Source organism: Neopsephotus bourkii, unplaced genomic scaffold (genome assembly GCF_033783945.1).
Source record: "Neopsephotus bourkii isolate Nb327-2 ecotype Australia unplaced genomic scaffold, CSIRO-AGI_Nbou_v1 NB_1761, whole genome shotgun sequence".
In the NCBI taxonomy this organism is placed as follows: Eukaryota; Metazoa; Chordata; class Aves; order Psittaciformes; family Psittacidae; genus Neopsephotus; species Neopsephotus bourkii.
The window spans coordinates 344,318-364,392 of NW_026902235.1; the positions used below are offsets into that span (position 1 = coordinate 344,318).

A 20,075-nucleotide genomic window follows, 5' to 3' on the forward strand; every position below is an offset into this window, starting at 1 on the left:
TGTTGCTATAACAAATGCCAGAAATGCTTCTAATATAACCTTCAGGCTTTGCAGGTCCCATGCTCAACAGAACCCAGACTTACAGAAAGGGCATCCCACAGGCACTGCAATGATGCCTGCAGTGAGCAATCCCTGGCATGAGGCCCCACTGCCAACAGCAACACCCTGGTGCCGGGTTGCAGCCCTTCACATAGGAGCCATGCTGCAAAGGCAACTGCTGCTTTACCCAGACCCAGCCTGCAGAAGAGGCTGTTGTGACTCCAGCACCTGCAGTGATGTAGCATGAAACCCCACACAGAACAAGGGCTGGGTTCTGGGAAGCACATGCAGCCTCTGCTGATCACACTGCCCACAGCAGCAGGATCCAGCACACGCATGCTCTGATCTGCTGAGACCCCAACACCCAAAACCACAGCACCACTGCTACAGCAGAGAGCAGCCTGCACGGAGATCTCTTGCACCCATATTTTGCTTTGCAGCACACTGACCTGTGCCTCAGCCCTGAAATGATCAGCAAGAAACATGTCTGCAGCACTGAGCTCCAGTCTCAGCAATACCACCCTCCCTGATGGTGCAGAAACCCTCATTCTCCACTCTTCTACCTACAGAATTGAGATCCAGCCTGGAGGAGATGCTGGCCCCCAGGTCTCTTCCTTCTAGAGCTGTCTTTGCTCACACTGATCCCAGCTGCCCTAGCGTTGCCCAGGAGAGGATGGGTTTGCCATGGATCAAACTGGTGCTAGGCACCAGGATGATGTGTGAACAAACTGGGGCCAATGCTCCAGCCCATGTACTAGTTATCCAAGGAGAGATGTAGCCTTCAATCAAATCACGCGGTAGAGTCCAAGCAGTCCTGTGCCACATGCCCCAAAGCTTTAGTGACATACATGCTGAACAAGGCTTCCATGTTGCCCTCTTGCATCTTTCCCACATGCTCCCACCTTTTCCAGCTCTCCCCCACGGGGTCCTCTGCTCCCTTCAGCAGGACCCCTTCTCAAATACCTCTTGAAAAGGGGTCCCGTCTTCCAGATGTTGGTGTTGCCTACGCAGCCCCGTGGTGGGTCTGTGATGTTCTCCTTCTCAAACAAGTCATGCACGGCCTGGGCCACCACTGCAACAGCATCACTGATGTGGGCTGACTCATTCTTCCCATTGATGAGCTGCAAACCGATCACTCCTGATGTAAGTAGAGGGGAGGAGGCAGGTCAGTACCCATGGGTGCACCGGCAGCTCCAGCGTTACTCTCATGCACAGGGCTTAGAGACCAGCAAGCCCATGGTTATGGGGTGAGGACCCCCTGGATGTAGCTGGGCAGTTTACTGAGCTTTAGGCAGGGGAAGTGGCTGTAGCAGTGCTGGGATGCCTGCAGGAGGGGGACTGGGAGAGCTACATGGACATGCTGTGCTCCATCCCCATTGTGCCCAAGCCTTTCCCCCAGGTGATGGTCAGCTTGCAAAGCCCCACTGAGCTGGGTTTTGAGCATGGCTGCGTGGCCAAAGATGCTGGACTGCTGTGGGCAAGGGGAGCAGACAGCAATGTGTGGGACCCTCCCCTCACTTGGGACCACCATGGCATCACGTTCCCCAGCCCTAGGGGTCCCCGGGAGGGCTGTGCCACTCATCCTGGCCCGGCTGGCAGTGGGACAGGCTCCTCTGGCCGGTGCCTACCGTCAGGGGCGTAACGCAGGGCATTGCCTGATATCTCCCGTTCCCCCACCAGCCACACGTAGCCGGAGCCCGTCATATTGAGCATGGCTGCTGATCTGTACACCATGGCCGCATCATCCTCACTGCAACGAGAAGGGAATGGCAATGTGGCTTCAGGTGCTGGATGGCCCCTTTGCTCCTGTATTCACCCTAATAGGGTGGCAGCGCCAGGGAAAGCACATCCCCTCCAGGCAGCCTCCTTTGATAACCACTTCTCTTGGGCAATGGCTGATTCCTTGATGCAATGGGAATCATTCTCTCTGCTTCACCTAATCCCACAGCACCCAGCACTGCTGAGCATCTGCAAGTCTGGCCCATTCCTTATTGTTCACCACCTACAGGCACAGGGTCAGTAAGACTCCCCTTCAAAGGTGCACCAGGATGACCAGTAACTACTGCTGCCTTTGCAACTGCCACCACTTTGCATAACGGCCCAGACATCTCCACCATGAAACCTCCTTGGCCAGCAGCATCCAGCACCCACCTGAGACACAGGGCTTTCTGCAGGGTTTCTTTCACTCTCTCCTCAAGGATGACAAGCCCCAGATCTGCACTGCCTGCAGCGCTGGGCAGTGTTTCAAAGGGGAGAGTGAGGACATCAGAGCAGGGAGGGGTAGGGGTGGCTCTGCCTTACCTGGCAGAGAGGATGATGACTCGAGCCTCCAGCTCCTTTGCCTCCAGCAGCAGCGATGTCACATTTTTGGTTCCCGGGTCAAACTGAAGCACTTTCTCAGCCTGTGATTGGTGTGAGCAAAGCTGGTTAGTGCGGGAGCCCCAGGACTGCTTGTGAGAGCCATGCTATCTAGAAAAGGGTCAAGAGAATTCATTAAACTGCACAAAAGCCTGATCTATAAGGTTGGTTATAGCTATTTTTTCTTTTTTTTTTTTTTCCTTTTCTTTTCTTTCTTTTCTTTCTTTCCTTCCTTTCTTTCTCTTTTAAGGTTTTGACTTTTTGGTTTTGGTTTCATTTTTTTTGCACTGTGCATGCAAACTGAAGTCAATCAAGACCCAAAAAGAGGCGTGCATTGTACAGGAAAGAGAAAAAGGCTTTGAAATGCAATTGAAAACTCAAACGAGTGTTGTTTTTCAAAAACATGGGAAATGACACAAAAAAAAAAAACATATTGCACAGGGTTAACCTTTGGGAGTAGAAGTGAGCAACTTACACCAAGGAACCGTTTCCTTTGGGGAGGAAAGGGGGTTGATTCAACTTTCCAAAAAAAAAAATTCAAAAGAAAAACTTGCAAGTTAATTACTGGTTCACATGCATGTTTCAAAAATAAATCCTTCCAGGGTCAGCTGGCTACGTTTCCATTCTCAAGTCCAAACCAAGCTATCTCAACATAAAAACGTGCTACCAAGAAACATAGTCACGGATCTTTTTTATTTTTCTTTCTTTTCTTTTCTTTTTTTTTTTTCTCTTTCTCTTTTATTTTTCTTTTATTTTATTTTTTCTGGTGGCTGTGGCTATTTGTCATTTGCTAGTTAGGTTGGTGGGCGGCGTGCATTTCCATGCATATATACCTTGGGTCCTCGCTTGTTGTCATAGGAAAGTTGGTCGAGGTTTTCATAGTTCCTTTTTTTACTCTGATGAATAATGTGCACAGAGAAAATATGTAGACACAGAAGAATATTATAAACAGTTGAAAATGACGTGTAGTAAAGCAATCCAACATCCACCTCCTCCTCCACTGTTTGCTAAAGGGTCTCTATAACGCTGGAGCTCGCAAAAACCACTATCAGGAGAGAGTGCCTCAGCTCTCACGGGAGCATCACGGTGCAAAGCCGTACTGGTTAGAGCAAGCCTGAGTGTCACAGCGATTGCGATGCGGTTGTATTTCCCTTGTGGGACTGGGGAATTCTTCAGCAAGACATTTTTATCTTAAGCTCAGAAACAATCTACGCATCTCTAAGGGCCTAAGTGGTGGGGAGTTTCCATGGAATTACTGTGGAAGTAAAGGACAAAATGTTGTGTACGGAAAGTGCTGGATAAAGGCAAACTGTTACAATTAAGAGTATTAGCATCACTACCATCGGTCTTATCATTACAATCACCCTAAGAGAGTTCACAGCAAGTGAGGTGTCTCAGCTGAACTTCTCACCCCCTTCAAGGAGGGAACAGCTTTTTGGAGCTCTGTTGCCATCCAAAAGAGAAAGACAAAGCTCTCTACGTCCCATGTTGGCTCAAAGCGTGGCGATATGAAGCAATGGTGATCATGGGATGACACTGCAGCTTTTACCTGGTGCAATGGCTGGCCAAGGGCACCTCGTGGTTCTGCAGCAGCCACTGGAGACCATGGTGCCCATAACCTGGCCCTACACAGTGGGGTTCACTATTTGGTGGTCTCCATGCTGCTGGCTGGAGCATCATACCTGGACTAGGGGTGGGTGGCTCAGCGTGCACTGACCCTGCAGAAAATGGACCGGAGCAGGGACCTTGCTCTTCCCCTTGTCTCCTGCCTGAGCCACTTCTGCTGCTTGGCCCCAAAGGATCCAGGAGCGTGAAACTTACTTCTGGAGGTTTCCTCTCCTCCAGGCAGCATGCTAAGGGTCAACAGCCTATGCTCTCAGGAGCACTGACCCTGCAGCAGCATGCACGGACCTCTGTGGATCTTCCTGTGACCATGACAATAACACCAACCTAATCATGCCTGCAGAACAGTGTTTGGCAGGTTTTGATGGGACATAGTCTGACCTCTTCTTCTTGGCCTCATCTCACCCCAGCTGGGCAGCCCTGATCTGTGTATGATGTACAGGACATGGCTCTATTCTGATTTCCATTTCACAGCATCTTACGGCAATGAGAACTGATCTCTTCCAGGAACCTGACCCTTTGCACCCCCATAATGCAAGGGTTCATGTTCCCAGGTTGTTCCTTAGGCAGCCAGGTTTTATGTCTGCAAATTGCTTTCCAAACTAAATTGCTTGCCTCTTCCTGAGCACTCGGACCAGTCTTTGGCAGGACATTTTGTCAGGTCTTTCTGTGCAGCCATGCGGTCTTTCCTTTCTTCTCCTTGGACACAGCTTGACAGGCTTTTTATTGCTCCGAGTTGGGTCCTTGCAAGGAAAAGCATCTGAGGAGACAAAATTTGCTTGGAGTCCAGGTCTGCCTTCACTTCTGATGACATCCAGTGAGGATTTCTGCAGTGGCTTCTTAGAGTCTGCTCAGATCACAGTTAAACCTGGAGTAACAACTGCCTCCGAGTGGAGCTGCAGCACGGCAGAGTGAATATTCTGCAGCGATGAGATACTGGTTACTTTTCTTCAGGCACCATCGATTTACTCAGAAACTTGGTCAATCCATCTTGCAGCTTCCAGCTATGAATCACCTTGATGTGCCTGCACCTTGACCCAAGCTGGTCAGCAAAGTGAGGCAGAGTCTTGGGTGCTGCAAGGCTGAACTGATGGCAGCTGATCACCTCTGCCTGTCACTATCCCTTTTCCCAGAACTACACCAGTAATGCCTCCTCTTTCCTGCAGGCCTTCCCAGTTCCTCAGCCCGTGTTTCACACAGGGACTCACAAGTTAAAAATTCCCTGTACACCATGTTCTCCAGCACTCACTCAAATACTGACTGCTTTCATGAGCATCAGTGTCCCAGAGAACAGGAGCCAGCACACCAGGGACCTGCCACGTCTGACTTGGAAACACTCTGATTGTCACAGCGTCTGGAACTCGATCCTGAGCCTGAGCTTGGTGACTGGTGGCCTGCCCAGATGAATGAGCAGATCTGTATTGGGATGAAGCAGTGGCTCCAGATGGAGAGTTACTGCAGGTGAGCCCCTGACCCATAGCAGATCCCCCAGGTGCTCAGGGACTGTGATCAGAGTCTTGAAGAGGTGGAGAGCAGGTCTCCTGCCTGCTCCTCCCCTGAGGCCCAGGATGCCCCTGCGGAGGCTGGGGAGAGGTCCAGGACACCTCTTCATGGCATGAAGAAAGCACAGCAATGACCAGAGGAGCAATTAGACAGCAGAAGAGACTGAGGAAGGCAGGAAAGCCCCAACAGATATCAACCACCTTCAAGACCAGTCAGTGCAGTGAGTTTGACCAGAGCAAGCTCCTCAAAGGAAAAAGAAAGAAGATGCGGTGGCACTACATGAAGGGAAGACAAGGTGACCTGCCACCACAGAGCACATGCCCCAGGCTGGAGGATGGCCAGGGCAATTGCAGTAGCCCAGTGGCTGCTAGGAGACACCCAAACGTGTTACAGAAGCAAGGCAAATGTGGGGCAGGTCAGAAGACAGACCCTTCATCCCCCATCTTTCAAGCCCAAGATCTCAAATGGTTTCCTGTACGATGGGCAGGCAGAAGAAAGGCACCATGTGCCCAAGAGTGCTGTGTGGAGCAAGCAGGGAGTGGAGGCATGAGAGGGAGCAGGGATGCATGAAAGGGATGCACAGGAGCTGCAGGAAAACAGAATGTAGAAATCAAAATCGGCAAGGACAGGGATGACCATCAATGGGACCAACCTTTCCACAGCTCTGTTTGGTGAGGAACACTGGGCTTTGGTGAGAAATTGTGTCCCTCTGCCACCCAGCAGTAAGCTGCCTTTGGAAGCAGGAGGATTCCACTGCAGCTGGTGGCACACCAGTGTCTCATGATGGCCCAGGATGCTGCAAGGATAAAGCTTCTTTTGAACAACCACTAAAAACAAACACCTGCTGGTCAGTGTGGCTTGTGCCAGCACCCCTGCACCAGTTGTTCTTCCAGTGCTTGATGAGAGGTGATGAAGGGCAGTGGCATGCTGCTCTCTCTGGTTTGTCAGTTCCACCACCAAGTCCAAACACAAGAAGCATATATAGCCACATCTCCCCATCAGCCAACTGTCACGTGTCCAGAATCTCCTGGTGGGGCTGGGGAAGAGCAGGTTATGGTCCCTGTCTGTAATCCACGGAGCGAACAGCCAGGAATGGTGCAATGGTGGAGATGGTGCAAGACTCCCTGCTGCTGGAGGCTTGGAGATGGGCTCAGACTCTGCCCATAGGAAGGGAACCTCACCCTGTGCTGGGACTTCACCTTTGTCTTCCGGACAGGTGCCTGCCTTTGAAGCATCACAGCCAAACTGCTCCTTGTGTTCTCCTTCCCTGCTTGTCTTGAATGCTTGCTTGCTCCTTCTACCCAACGGCAGCAGGTCTATGGTTGTCCTCCTGAATTTCTACCAGGCTTGGGGACCTCCCCTGCCTCCCTCCCTGTGCCCTGCATGGCCCTGAGTGCAGGTGCAGTGCACCTCCTCGATAAAGCTGCTCCTGCCAGCCACAGCCCTCTTGTACCAGCATGGGGTGTCGGGAAAGCAGCGGTTGGCATGAGCTTCAATGGAGATGGGAACGGGGGCCTCAGCCCGCAGAGCCGACAGCTTTATAGAGAGGGTGCATTACACCTCCGTGCGCCCTGGTCCCTCCTAAGCCACTAAGGTGAGCTCCAGTTTGCCAATTCAGAAGCTGCTTTTCGGGGTTGGTTTGGCACTGCTGGACCTGCCTGGCCCCTAGGTGGCTTTAATGGGGCAGGTGCTTCCCTAAGCTGAGCGACTGGTCCTCTCCTTAGGTGGGAATCTTGGGCGAGGCATTTGCAGAGCTCCAGGTTATCCTTCCCTTCATTTTGTAGTCGATTTACATGTAGGAGATTTTGACCATGGCAAAGCAAGTGAAATGAATAAAGTACAAAGTTCTGTCAGGTACTAGTCAGACACTGTTGATGCTTTAAGCATGTTAGCCATGTTACAATGGAAAGAAAAGGTGTTTTACATACAGAAATCTACATACATACAACAGCCCGAGACTTCTAGTTTTGTTGTTGTTGCTTAAACAAAGCTACAAGACAATGTTAAGGAACTGACCTTGGACTCTCTCTCCTCCAAGAGCGTCTCCAGCTTCTTTTGTGCAGCACGACCTTCGTGGTCGTCACTGACTATCAGAATGACGTGGTTCCAGTTGAAGACTCTCATCATCTCAAACCAGACGTTGGCCTGGTGAGAGTATGGTGGGACCGTGCGCAAAAAGGAGAGGTGGATGCTCTGCAAGGAAGAACAAGAGCTCAACAGACTGGTTGGGTTGTGCGTCATGGAACGGATGGGTTTGCAGGGGCAGGGCTGGGATTGCAAGGCCAAAGAGTTGAGCAGGAATTTTGGGTAGACCTCTGGGCTGCCCACCTTGAGGTACCCTCTGGGACCTGCACTCCTTTCTCCTGGCTGAAAAGCAATCCCTGGTTCTGATTTTGTACCTCCCTGGTTAATCCAGTGCATGGCGAAGGAGGGTTTTTTGCATTGTGGTCTGTAAGTGAAGAAAAGCCTGACCAGCAACAAATTGTCAGCAACATTCAATGCAAATATAGCCTTTCCTCTTAGACTTTTTGAAAATGTTACTGAGCAGTGGACATCAGAAAGAACATGGATTCACAGAATCATAGAATTATAGAATGGTTTTGTTGGAAGAGACCTCAAAGCTCATCCAGTTCTCTGAGAGAAGCTCAGAAAAGCAGTTTTGTATTGTGCTGTTTGGCTGTTTCTAGGTCAGCCTGTTCTGCAGCGGCACACAGGAGGAGACAGCTCTGGACTCATGCCCTGACTAACCTATCTGATTTGGGTAAAGACATCTTTATGGTTGGATGACTGAGCAATAGCAATGGCAGCCTAATTGAGAACAGCACTCTTAGGGGAGCAATTAGACCAAAAGCTGTAGCTGACAGAGAGGTTTCAAAAACTGCAGCGTTTCCAAAAGGCCCTAGAGTCAAATATTAGGAAATGAACGTGCCTGTGCTCGGCATGTGCCCTGCTTGACAGAGCAGCTACGTGCTGGAGGGACACAGGAATCTGAACAGCAAAGGACAAAAAGGAAAGCACCAAAATAGCTCTTTTTATAAGGCTGAGATGGTTTTCTAGACCAAACAGGGCTTGTCCAGACTTGCTCATCCAGAAACTGGACCCAGCATGGGTCAGAAATGTCCTCAATAGGCTAAAGTAATTCATGCTGGAGGAGAAAAAGCAGTATGTCTACCATGGACACGTGTAGGAGGAAGGCCAGACAATGCCTCTTCCTCACTCTAAACACAGTGATAAACCAAACCACGCAATGCATGCAAAATATCACAAACCCCTATCATGGTCTCTGCACTGGGACAGCAGATCTGTTCTGCCTGGGCCCCAAACAAAGAATTGGTGGAGGCAGCAGCAGAAATACCAGAGCACTGGGAGCTTTTCCCGGTTACTGAAGAGACTGGAGGAACTGGGGATGTTTGATCGAAGGAGGAAACGATCAGGAGAGCCGTAACAAGCACCTCAGAGCTGCAGTTTCCTATCACTGATACAAACATTCCCAGTTACTCAAAGAGCAGGAGAAATGCAGCTCACCCCACAAGCCCAGCACTAATCAACAAGACTGGGAGGAAGCCCTATGGGGACAAGCAGTGGAAGGACAGCCATGGTCTCCACACCAGCACAGGTCTCAAGCTCTCTTTGGATCCAGCAGAGATGTCAGCATGTTTCCAGCCCAGCTCCACAGCCCAGGCCAGGCGCACACAAGATGGGGTTAAGCACTTTTAGTATTTAACCCCTGAGCATTTGTAGTTGGTTTAAGAAAATCCAGGGAAAATGAAAATGGGAAATCAGAAGAGAGAAAAGAAATTAAAAAAAGAACAGAGTAGCTAATAATAATTAAAAAAACCTAAAAAAATAAAGGCAAAAAATTCTAACTGAAAATTATTTCAATCTCTTTTTGAAATGAAAACATCTTTGGCATTTAAATATTGCATCAGATTATTTTCTAGTTTCCCAATGTAGCTTGCAAAAAATGCTGTTTAATCTGGTCGTGGCTCTCTTAAGTGTTGTAACTACCTATCGCTGGATTCAGGGGAATGAATTGTATTACAAAGCTGTTGGAGAGCTACTTGATTTAAGGGTTCAGGAAAATTTTCTTTCTGAGGTGGAGTCAAAGGCTCATGGACTTGCTATGATGGTGTCTCAGCTCCTGGATCACAGGCTTGTGGTTTTTAAACAGGATAACGAAGAATAACTAATAGCAAGCACCAAGCATGGATGTCAGGGTGAGCACTCACTCCTTGAGCCCCGCTTTTGAAGCACATGGGGCTGCTGAACTCTGCAGGGCCCAAAGATTGGCAGAAAAATGAAAGCAGAGTCCCCCAAAGGTTAGAAAGTCCAACTTGTGATGTGCAGGGGCAGCTGGGACCCAGATTTTGTGGGATTTGATTTCCCCTCTCACACTACACACAGTGAAAGCCTCTGAAACCCAGCCCAGAGCTTTCCTGGCCCTGCCGTGCATGGACACAGGGGCTGTACTGCAGAGTATGAAGATGCAATGATTTATGCATCATAGTTAGCCCATTTTTAGGCAAATAACTGCTTGACTGACTTTTAAGTCAGTCTGGCTATCAGATAGCCAGCACAGTATGTTCACTCACTCCAGCTGCATCACTCATCAGCACCACCCCTGCTGGTACTGCTACAAGTGCTCTACCTCTGAGCTGCCATGGGTGGTAACCTGCACCTCTCAAATCAGGCACACATTCAAAACGCTCCTCATTTCAAATCAACAGCTCCCCTGGTAAGATGTTTTGCAGGCTCACATCCTTTGCTTTCCTCTCTGTGGCTGCTGCCTGCCAGGAGGGCTTGGATGTGAGCAGCTTTCTACAGCATTTTCCTATATCCCACCCAAACCTGAGTGCTCAGCCCTGTGATTCCTCACTGAACTCTACTTCAGCAAACAGTAAGTAAATACATGTTGGGATCAAATCCAGGCTTCGAAGTGGAATCAACTCAGCAGAAACCCATGGGGCTGGAGCTTAAATGCTCTGGGATGAGCGTAGTTGTGAGACTGTGCACATGTGCTGAGTCAGGACTCTTGTGAGCTGTGAGTTAGTAGTGGTGCTGACTTGGTCGGTATGAGTAGCTATTAAGAGGAGCTAAGTTTGAATAGATTATGTGTATGTGTATGTATGCACATGTGACAGCAACAACTCTATGTGTGCATAAACATGAGCACTTATATGCAGAAAGTATATGTGAGCACTTGCCCATGCAGGGAATGTGCTTGGGTGCTTGAATAGCTGCACATGGCCATGCCATACCTGGGGCAGGGTGCACATGTGGGTGCCTACTGATGGAGTTTGTGTGTATGTAGAGGGAGTGTGCAGGCTGCGAGGCCATCAGGCAGTGTGTATGTGCCCACATAAGGACCATGAGTGAAAGGACTGCTATCTTCTTTACCTCTGTCTCCTAAGGACTTGTCACAGCTCATGGTCCATGGCTGGTAATTTTTCCTACAGGCTTGAGAAAACACTGTGCTTATGGTTTATTATGTATGGAAATCATCTGGTCAGCCCCCCTTAGAATCACAAAATCAGTCAGGTTGGAAAAGACCTTTAAGATCATCAAGTCCAACCTTTACTCCAGCACTGCCAAGTCCACCACTAACCCATGGCACTGAGGGCCTCGGTTCTAGCAATGCACTCCAAAACTGCTGTCTGGGCAGCTTCAAGGAGACTGACAGAGATATCGATATATAAAATTCCAGATAATTCAGCAAAAGTCATCAGCTGGGTATGAAGAAGAAGCCTTGGCCAGTGTCCCCATGGAAGGAGCCTGGGCTGCTCCATACCATGCTCTGTTCAGCCCATCTACCAAAACACGTGTGGCTGAGCCCCACCAGAAAGCAGTCAGCCCACTGCATGATAGCTATGAACGTGGGAGGGAGCTGAGGTAACTGCAGTAGCTCAGTGTGTGCTGGGAGGGATTTCAGTGGGGGCAGATGTATGAGGGGCTCAGCGTGATGTGCTGTGTGCACCTTTCCCTGCAGGGCATGGAGTAGAGGAGCAGTCAGCCTCTGGGGAATGGCTCCACATCATAGCAGCAGCCCTGTGGAGTGGTGGGGCTGGTCTGTCCTCCTCCCAGCTGGAACCCTGACAGCCTGTGAAGAGCTCTCCTCCTGTGGGATGAGTGCGATCCAGCACAGGCTTCAGCGCACAGAGCTCCTCATCTGCTCTGATGCCTGCAGGCCACCCCTGCTGATGGCTGTAAACCCATTCCCAAGGCAAACATCTCTGTGTTGCGATAACCAGCCTCTCCAGTCACTTCCCCAGGTGCCAGTGAAGTCCTGACCCTGAACTTGGTGGAAGGGAATCACTCTTCTCCCCAGTTCAGTGGAGCTTCCCATACTGACTAACACTGCTCCTGCTGAGTATTGGTGGCCAATGAGACCAGTAATAAAGTAAAATATCCCTCTCAGTGAGCAGTAGTCTCTGGAAGGCATGGAGTGGTTATATGGAAACAAGGAACCAGAGGGAAAAGCCACCCCCAGGACCAGGCTGGAGAAATGGACAAACCTCATTTCCACTCCCAGGACTGGGTGCTGGACATTGAAATGGCTTTCCAAGTGTGGAATAGCTAAACTCTATATTCCATCTCTTTCAGCAGCAGAGAAGGCCTGTTAGGAGTCACCCTTGGGCTGCCTCTGCCTCTCTGATGGGGGCTCAGCACCACAGGGCATTCAGCATGCCCCTTCATCCCCATCACATAGGTGTGGTACCACATGGTGGTGATGAACAGCACCAGACCTCCTCTTGAGCTGCGCATTTCCCCACCAGCTTTTCTCTAAGGCTTTCAGTATCATTTCATATTTCTGATATTGTCAAGATGTCCATGTCACCTCATTTTTTTGGCTGAGATGCAAATGAGATATAAATACCCCCAATGACACATGGGGAACAGAAGCACTAAAGGAATAGTCCAGCCTGCCCATTCAAGGGCCCAGCATTATTTGCCCAGAGAAGCTGTGGCTGCCCCATCCCTGGCAGTGTTCAAGGCCAGGTTGGACACGGGCTTGGAGCAAGCTGCTCCAGTGGAAGGTGTCCCTGCCCGTGGCAGGGAGTTGGACCTGGATGAGCTTTAAGGTTCCTTCCAACACAAACCTGTCTGGGATTTTGTGATTGTTATTTTTGCAATGCTCAGTCCATGAAGGGCTCTCCATAGTGGTGGAACCACAGTGAGGATATCACTGCTGCCTTTACCATGAGACGCCCTCTCCTGCCCTGCAATTCCCTGCTCACCTCACTCAGAGGTGACCAGGATTTCAGAGACTCCCTCACTATACAGGCAGGACTGTGCTGGAAACAGGATGTGAGGAAACAGGTAACGATTTCATAAGATGTAGGCACATAATGAGGCCAAACAGAGGCTGCCAAGCCAGAGTGGCCAGTCTGATATCTGCAATACCATTTCTAGGACAAATAGTTCTTTGAATACTGGGTACAATAAAACTCGCTTCTCTCGGGTATCTTTGTTGAAAGACTGGCTACAGCTCATGGACCACTGTGCTCGACTGGAGATGCATCAGAAGGTACTGGGCAAACCTGTGTGTGCTGAGGCCCAGGCTCTTCCTCTCCCTGGCAGCATAGCATTGGGAGGACCATAATTAACTCTGAGACTTCAACCCCCTGTGAAATTTAGCTAAAATTGGCTGATGTGTTCAAAACCAATCCGGGGCAAACACACAATGTGATTGTACAGACGTTTCCATAGAAACTAAGCTGAAAGATATAATTTCCTGAATTAAAAAAAAAAAAGCTGATCAGTGGGAGCTGAAAAGGGAGCCAACTGAAGTTCCCCACACTGCACCAGCCTGTCCTGCATGGGGTGTGCAGAGCCTGTCCCATGGCTTCAGCCCCTTTGCTCTGCTGCCCTCTGCTCTACTCCTGCCTTCACTGTCCCTTCCAGCTCCCAACAGCCCACTCTTCAGCATCCTTCCTCCTCTACCCACCCAGTCCCTTTGAGGTCTCTGCAGAGAGGGAGAGGAGGCAGGAGACGGGGCAGAGTCCTCAAGCCCCTGTCTGCCTTGATGGTAGGCGGGTTTAGTACGAAGCCAGCCAGGCAGGAGAGCTCCGAAGGGTGAGACCTGCCTGGTGAGTGCACCCCACAGCACAACATCCCCAAATATTCAGTGGGGAGCATCTCCCTGCCACTGCTGTGGGTTGCCACTGCCACAGTGGGTCAGTCCTCAGCTCTAAAGTGAGCCAAAAGGGTTTATGAGCCAGTTTTGCAGAAAATGCGTTTTACATAGGAAAAGAAGGGCTGAAGGTGAGTCTGGCGGGGGAGCTCCCACCCCTCAGGGGAACACACAAATCCAGCACAAGGTCATGCTGTGGGAAAGACTGCTGTTTACTTCATAAGCATGGCCCTGCAGAGCTGACACTGGACTATGCAGGGTCCTCTCTCCCTGCCGTCACATGTGCTGTGACAAGATCCCTCTCAGTGACACTGCTATCAGACCTATCCCCTCCCCATAGCAGCATGAACCAAACTCCTCCTGCCATTTCTCACCCACTGCCTGCCCCCTCCCTTTGTCTGCCAGCTCCATTTCCATCCCTTTCCTTCCACCAGTGCCTGGTGGGATGCTGCCAGGGTATGCAGGTCCCCAGCCCTGCCAGCCGCCATTGCTTCCACTGCATAGCCGCTGCCATGGTTTTATAGCATGGGAGATGCCAAGACCTGCTGCTGCTCCAGCCAAGCTGGTGCATCTCTGGGAGCCTCTGTCCCTCCCTCCTCAAATTTGACTTCATTCAGCATGTAGGCGGAGGAACTATTTTTGCACCGAACATTTGCATTTGTGAAGTCACATTTTCCAAGCAAAGGCCGATTCATGCTTCAGAACAGGCCTGATCTCACCCACTGAGCTCGTGCACCTGGACCAGCACCGCCACTGGGGCTGCAGTGGCACGTGGACAGCCTGGCTCTGCTCAGCTCCTCCTTCTGTTTCTACTGAGCACGGAGTGTGTTTGCAGGATGGGGTCTGAGCTGAGTGCCTGGCGTGGAAGGTCATTGCCCCAGCCCCTGCTCATGGCAGGACCTCATCCATCCTGACAGCCTCCATGTTTCCACAGGTTTGAGATGCTGGATTTCAAACATCTTTCGCCAGACTGAATGTCATGTAAAGCCTCGGGATAACTTGTGAGTCAATTCTATCATCTCCTCTACCACTGTCACATAACCACAGAGAAATTAACGCAATCAAACAGCCTTCAAGCCCCAGAGAGCTCCTGCCTGATGTATAGGCTCCATCAGGACCCTTCTGCAATCCCCCCTTGCACTGGGGAGCACCCAGGACCCCCGGCTGTCCCTGCAGAGCAGGAGCTGGTTCATGTGTCTGCCGTGGCTGGCGAGCAGGGAACCCTGGCAGAGCATTGCTGCAGGAATCATCCAGCACTATGTAGGTCAGCACTGCCAGCTGTGAAAAAATGGAGGACCAGGGAATGTGAGAGGAAGGGAGGGAGCTGGAGGTTTAACTGGAGAGGAGGGACGGACAGACATAGAGATAGGCATAGTGTAGACATCATTAACCCTCTTGATGGGCACTCTTGGTTTACACCACACATATGAGGTACTAGACTAGAAACATGCATCAGTTACCTTATCAGAGTATATAGACATGCGTGTTGTCAGGCCAATGACAGGGATCCTGTAGAAGCCAGCTGTGTATGATACGGGTGTTGGTGTTAGGTGATCGTTGGGAGCAGGAGGGTGACTAACTAATATTGCATAGACCTGCAGGACAGGATACACGACACAAACATTATTTCACAGGAGCACATTGGCCATCAAGTGTGATTTTTATTCTTATTTTTCCCTTTTCTTTTCTGCAGCAGTAAACAGCCCCATGTTAACACAATAATAATTCAAATGGTCAGGAACAGTGAAGTCAGGAAGGATCTGGGGAGCAAGGGGTGCAGCGCCATGGGCTATGGAGGCGATGGGTCTGCTCAGGGTTCTATCTTAATGGAAATGCCACTCCGCTCGCTAAACTAATAACTTCCCTGGATTACAGATTAAAGGGAAACATTTCCCTTACAGTCACACTGTGTAATGCGATTTCTTTAACCACACGTTTAATACTCGGTTGTAATTCCCCTCTGAGGACTATTACAAACAAAGTGGTCAGCTGGGACTGGGAGCAGGGGCCGGCGGAGCCGTGGAGCAGAGCAGCCATCTGGCCCTTGGCACAAGGAGACAGGAGGGAAGCTGGGGGGGGACAGGAGCTGGGATCTGCCCTCGGCACACTGCATGATGGGATCTGGGTTATACCCAAATGGGAGAGGAGGATCTGGGCAAGACCTCACTGTTGTTACAGGGCTGGGTTTTTGGTCCCTAGCAGGATCCTATTTTGTGTCAAATGGAGAGGAAAGAGGTGGGTAACCCCCAGGGGGTCCTTTGTTACACTGGTGCCCTTTCGCAGCACAAGGAATATCCCCAGCTGGTGACAGGTCTCCAGCTAGGGTGAATCAGTGCAAGGACTTTGATGTCTGGGAGGAAATAACACTCCTTCCTCCTCCAAGCATCTGCCTGAGCTGCAGGATGTGCTCTGTGCCCAGGCTGGAGGGGTGGCTTGCAAGGACAGGGGCAGGGGACTTGGGGACAGGGTGGGAAGGGGGAGACTCTGCCTGGTGTTGGGTGGGAGCAAGCTCAGGGCACAGCAGTGGGTGACAGGAGCCATTTTGCATGTGCAGGCTCCAGCCCCTCCTCTGCCTCACAGCTCCTGCTTGGGCAGAGCACCAGTGGGTGAGGATGAGGGTGTCTGGAGGAAGCCCTTGGGTTTGGGACAGAGTGGCCACCCCCAGTACCCTGACACTCGGCACCCACAGACCCCTCTGTGCCCTGCATTAGCTGCCTCCCGCACCCACTGCTCATGCAGGCATGTGCTAGCACTTGTAACCCTGCACCAGCTCCATGGGGTTTGCCAGGGGACCACAGCTTAATGGGGGCATGGACAAAGGCACCCATCAGCCTGATGGTTTCAATGGGGCCTCGGCTCAGCAAGGGGCTGGACTGAGCCTGCTGCCTCCCCCTGCTCCCCACTGGGCAGTGGGTATCTCTTACAGCCTGCACTGCGCATCCTGCCTGGCTCTGCCACCATCCCCAGGGACACCTCCAGCCATCCTCCATCTCCACATTGGGAAGCTGAGCTGTGAACATGCCCCTCCGGCTCTGTTCCCCTCCCTGGCTGTGTGTGCCTGGGTGCATATATGTATGCATATGTGCACATTGGTGTGCGTGTGTCTCCGTGCGTGCATGTGTTCATGCAATTTGTGTGTGTTTGTACTGACGTAACAGATCCATGCATATCTTTTGCATGTGCATGGGTGTGTTTGATGTGTGTGGGGATTGTACCTGCCTGTTTGCCCACCTGATGGCCCCAGGTGGGGGAAATGGGGCTGGTTGGCTGGGCTCACACAGGGAGGGTAGAGGGGCCAGGCCATAGGGCACCCAGAGGACACAGAGCACACAGAGCACACAGAGCACCCAGCACCACCGCAGGTTTGGATTGCTCCCTTGTGGGTGCTGAGCATGACCCATGCAGGCAGGAGGGAGGAGCGTGCTGTGCTTGTGTGTGCAGGCATGCAGGCACAGCATGCACCGTGTGTGTGCCCACAGCTCCCTGTGTGTGTGTGCATGCTGTGTCTGTGTGCCTGTGTCTCGTGTGTGTGGCAGTGGGAGTACTGGTGTGCCAAATTCATGCTCTGTGTGGTGCTGTGTGTGATGGCGGTGTGCAGCCATGATGCACATTCATTTGAGTGTGTGTCCTGGGGGTGTGTACAGGTACATGTGTATGCATGTACATGTGTGGGCACACAGTGGGGTGTGTTTGTGTCTGTCTGTATGTGCGTACCTGATGCAGTGTGTGCTCATGTGTGCACATGGATGCATGTCTGCATGTGGCATAGCGTGTGTGCACCAGGGTGTTTGCACACTGGTATGAGTGTAGATGCACGATGCATGTGTGCCCATGGCATGTGCATGTACACGCAGAGCAGCCCACGGCCATTCTGAGGCTGACATGTGTGTGCACGTGTGGAGGTCCCCATGCCCACAGCCTGTGGATGCTCATGTATGCATGAGCACATACACAGGCACATACAGCCCTGTGTGCACCATGCATGTCTGCGGTGCATGTGTTCATGCACGTTGCTTTCTGCATGCGTGCTCCGGGTGAGAGAGCCTGTGTGCAACCCGGGGTGTGTGTAAGTGTCCATGTGTGCCCCGAGGAGGCATGTTTGAGCCTATGTGTGCCCGGGGTGTCTATGTAAGTGCCCCTGTGCCCCCCGGGGTGTGTGCGGGCCCCTTTGCGGGAGGTGCAGCCCTGCCGCGCTTACATAAAGGCTGCAATGCGGGCAGCGGCACCCCGGGGCAGGACCCCGCTTACCGCGGCTCTGCCCGCCGGGAGCCAAGGGGAGGAACCCGGGGCGGGGGGGAACCGGGGCCGCTTCGGCTCCGGGGATGGGGCGGGGGTGCCCGGCGGCGGCGGCGGTGGTGGAGGGGGGTGTCGCCGTCCCGGGGTACCTGGCTGGAGATGAGGTCCTCGCAGACGGAAAGGGCCATCTGGATGGCGTTGGGCTTGTGCGTGACCGAGGTGGCGTTGAGCTGGAGCTTCCATGTGCCGTGCCGCTTGTTGGCCTGGTTCACCGCCTCGCGGAAGATCTGCTCGTGCTTCTTGGTGCTCAGCACCGCGCCGATGTTGACGATCTTGGGGTCGCAGCCTGCGCGGGCGAAGGAGGACGAGAAGAGCAGGGCGAGCAGCAGCAGCCGCATGGTGCTCATCCACGGCCGGCCCGGACCGACCGGGCCCCCCTCGCCAGCGCCCCCCGGCTCAGGTGCCTCCCGCTCGGCTCAGCGCGGCCGCGGGGCCCGGCCCGGCCCGGCCCGGCTCGGCGCGGCTCCGCCGGGCGCTCTCCGTGGTGCTGAACCGCCCGCGCTCTGCGCCCGCCCCGCCCCGCCCGCCCCCGGCCCCTCTGCCGCAGCGCCCGCCCCGGCCCCGGCGGAGACGGGAGGAACCTGGGACCTCCCCCGCTCCCATCACCCCCCCATCCCCACCACCCCCCATCATCACCCCACCACACATCACCCCCCATCACCATCAACCCCTCCACCTCTACCGCTCCCCATCAACCCCCACCACCCCCACATCACCACCCCCCCCGTCACAACCACCATCCCCACACCATCGGCCTCCCCCCACTATCACCAACCCTACCCTCCCCACCGCCCCCCCATCACCAACCCCCACCTCCGCCCCCCCATCACCCTCCCGCACACCACCAGCCCCTCAGCACCATCAACCACCATACCCTCTACCCCATTTTACCCCACCTCAACTCCCACCACCTTCCCCCTCCAACCTTCCCATCACCACTACCCCCCTCACCACCCCCTAACCCCGGCGCTGAGGCAGCGCCTCCTGGAACACACTGACTGATCCATAGGGTCCCGCTGACCAGTGTTGGGGGGACACACAGGTCTGGGGTCTGACTCCCACCCAGGAAGGGGTTTAGGGTGCAGGGGGGCAGAGCTTGCCTGGGGCTGAGCTTCCACTTGTAATGGAATGTACTCCGTCCTTCCCACCCTCACCGCCCATTCCCAGGATGAGTGCCCCTCTTGCCTTGGGAGGCATAATCACACTTGACACAGTGTCACCAGACATAATGACACTGGACTGGGGTAGAACAGGGTCTTGAGGATTTGTCCTCCACAGCAAATACTCCCAGTTGTGCAGCATCTCTGAACAACCTGGCCTGGCTGGGGAGCCAGAGCTGCTTGTGGTATGAATGCTGATGGGGTCTGTGCTCACTCTCAGTACTGGAGAAACCCCCCTTGGCCAACGCAGCTCTTGGGCAGAGATGTTAAACGGATGCTCAGGCTGGTTCCTTGGCTTCACTTTGTCCCTCCACACAGAGCCACTGCTCCTCCAGACATTAGCTCAAAGGGCAACCAGCCATTTTCCTCCACTACATTCACCAGGTAACTCCTGGATATGACCCTAGGATTTGTCTGCTGAGGAGATTTCTTGGGTTTCTCTTTATCTATCTGCTCTTGGGTTACCATTAGCCTCCCCAAAGGGAATGGAGGCACGACAGCTAGTGGCCAGTGTCTGGAGGACAGTCCTGCTCCATGGCTGAATGGGGTTTAGTTCCACTCCTGTACCATGTCTCTCCCATTCTAGGGCCAGTGAGAGCGGCAGCCAGAACCCGGTACCCCCCAGATCCAAACAAAGGGACCCAAGGGCTCTCAGCTAGCACAGGATGTGGCTTTGAGACTGTGGGACCGGCGCCACCAGCAAGCACACGAGGACAGGGGGCTGAGCGCTGCAGGGGAAGCATCCCAGAGCTATTTTCACACCAGCCATTTCTGGGGTGCTGCCGCTGCCAACGTGAGCTGAAGCAGAATTATCCCCCCCTCCCGCAACACAAATTTTCTCCCTGGCACCGCTGAAGTGCAGGTTGCCATGGAAACCACTTCGCCTGTGTCCCACGTTGCCCACATGCACTGGGAAGAAGCTGCAGAAGCAAAATGGCTGTTGTGCAGTGCCGCAGGGCTCAGCA

The 20,075-nt window shown here is 52.7% G+C and overlaps 1 protein-coding gene across 16 annotated transcripts in view; it reads right to left on the reverse strand.

Moving 5' to 3' along the window:
• The window catches only part of GRIN1 (glutamate ionotropic receptor NMDA type subunit 1), a 39,075-nt gene extending 20,645 nt beyond the window's left edge, over nt 1-18,430 (reverse strand). For 7 of the 16 annotated variants that reach the window (XR_009729181.1, XR_009729179.1, XM_061378003.1 and 4 more), the window contains exons 1-7: nt 18,040-18,429; nt 15,115-15,249; nt 7,540-7,716; nt 3,231-3,293; nt 2,341-2,441; nt 1,668-1,789; nt 1,003-1,177 (exon numbers count right to left, since the gene is read on the reverse strand). Coding sequence is in view for 9 of the 16 variants with exons in the window: in XM_061378003.1 (XP_061233987.1) it covers nt 1,003-1,177; nt 1,668-1,789; nt 2,341-2,441; nt 3,231-3,293; nt 7,540-7,716; nt 15,115-15,249; nt 18,040-18,297 (1,031 nt within the window). In the remaining 7 variants the exon portion in view is untranslated. Of the gene's footprint in view, nt 1-1,002; nt 1,178-1,667; nt 1,790-2,340; nt 2,442-3,230; nt 3,294-7,539; nt 7,717-15,114; nt 15,250-18,039 lie in introns of all 16 variants that reach the window. The other 9 variants (XR_009729178.1, XR_009729176.1, XR_009729175.1 and 6 more) reach the window with 3 other exon arrangements.
• Between the last annotated feature and the right edge of the window lie 1,645 nt (nt 18,431-20,075).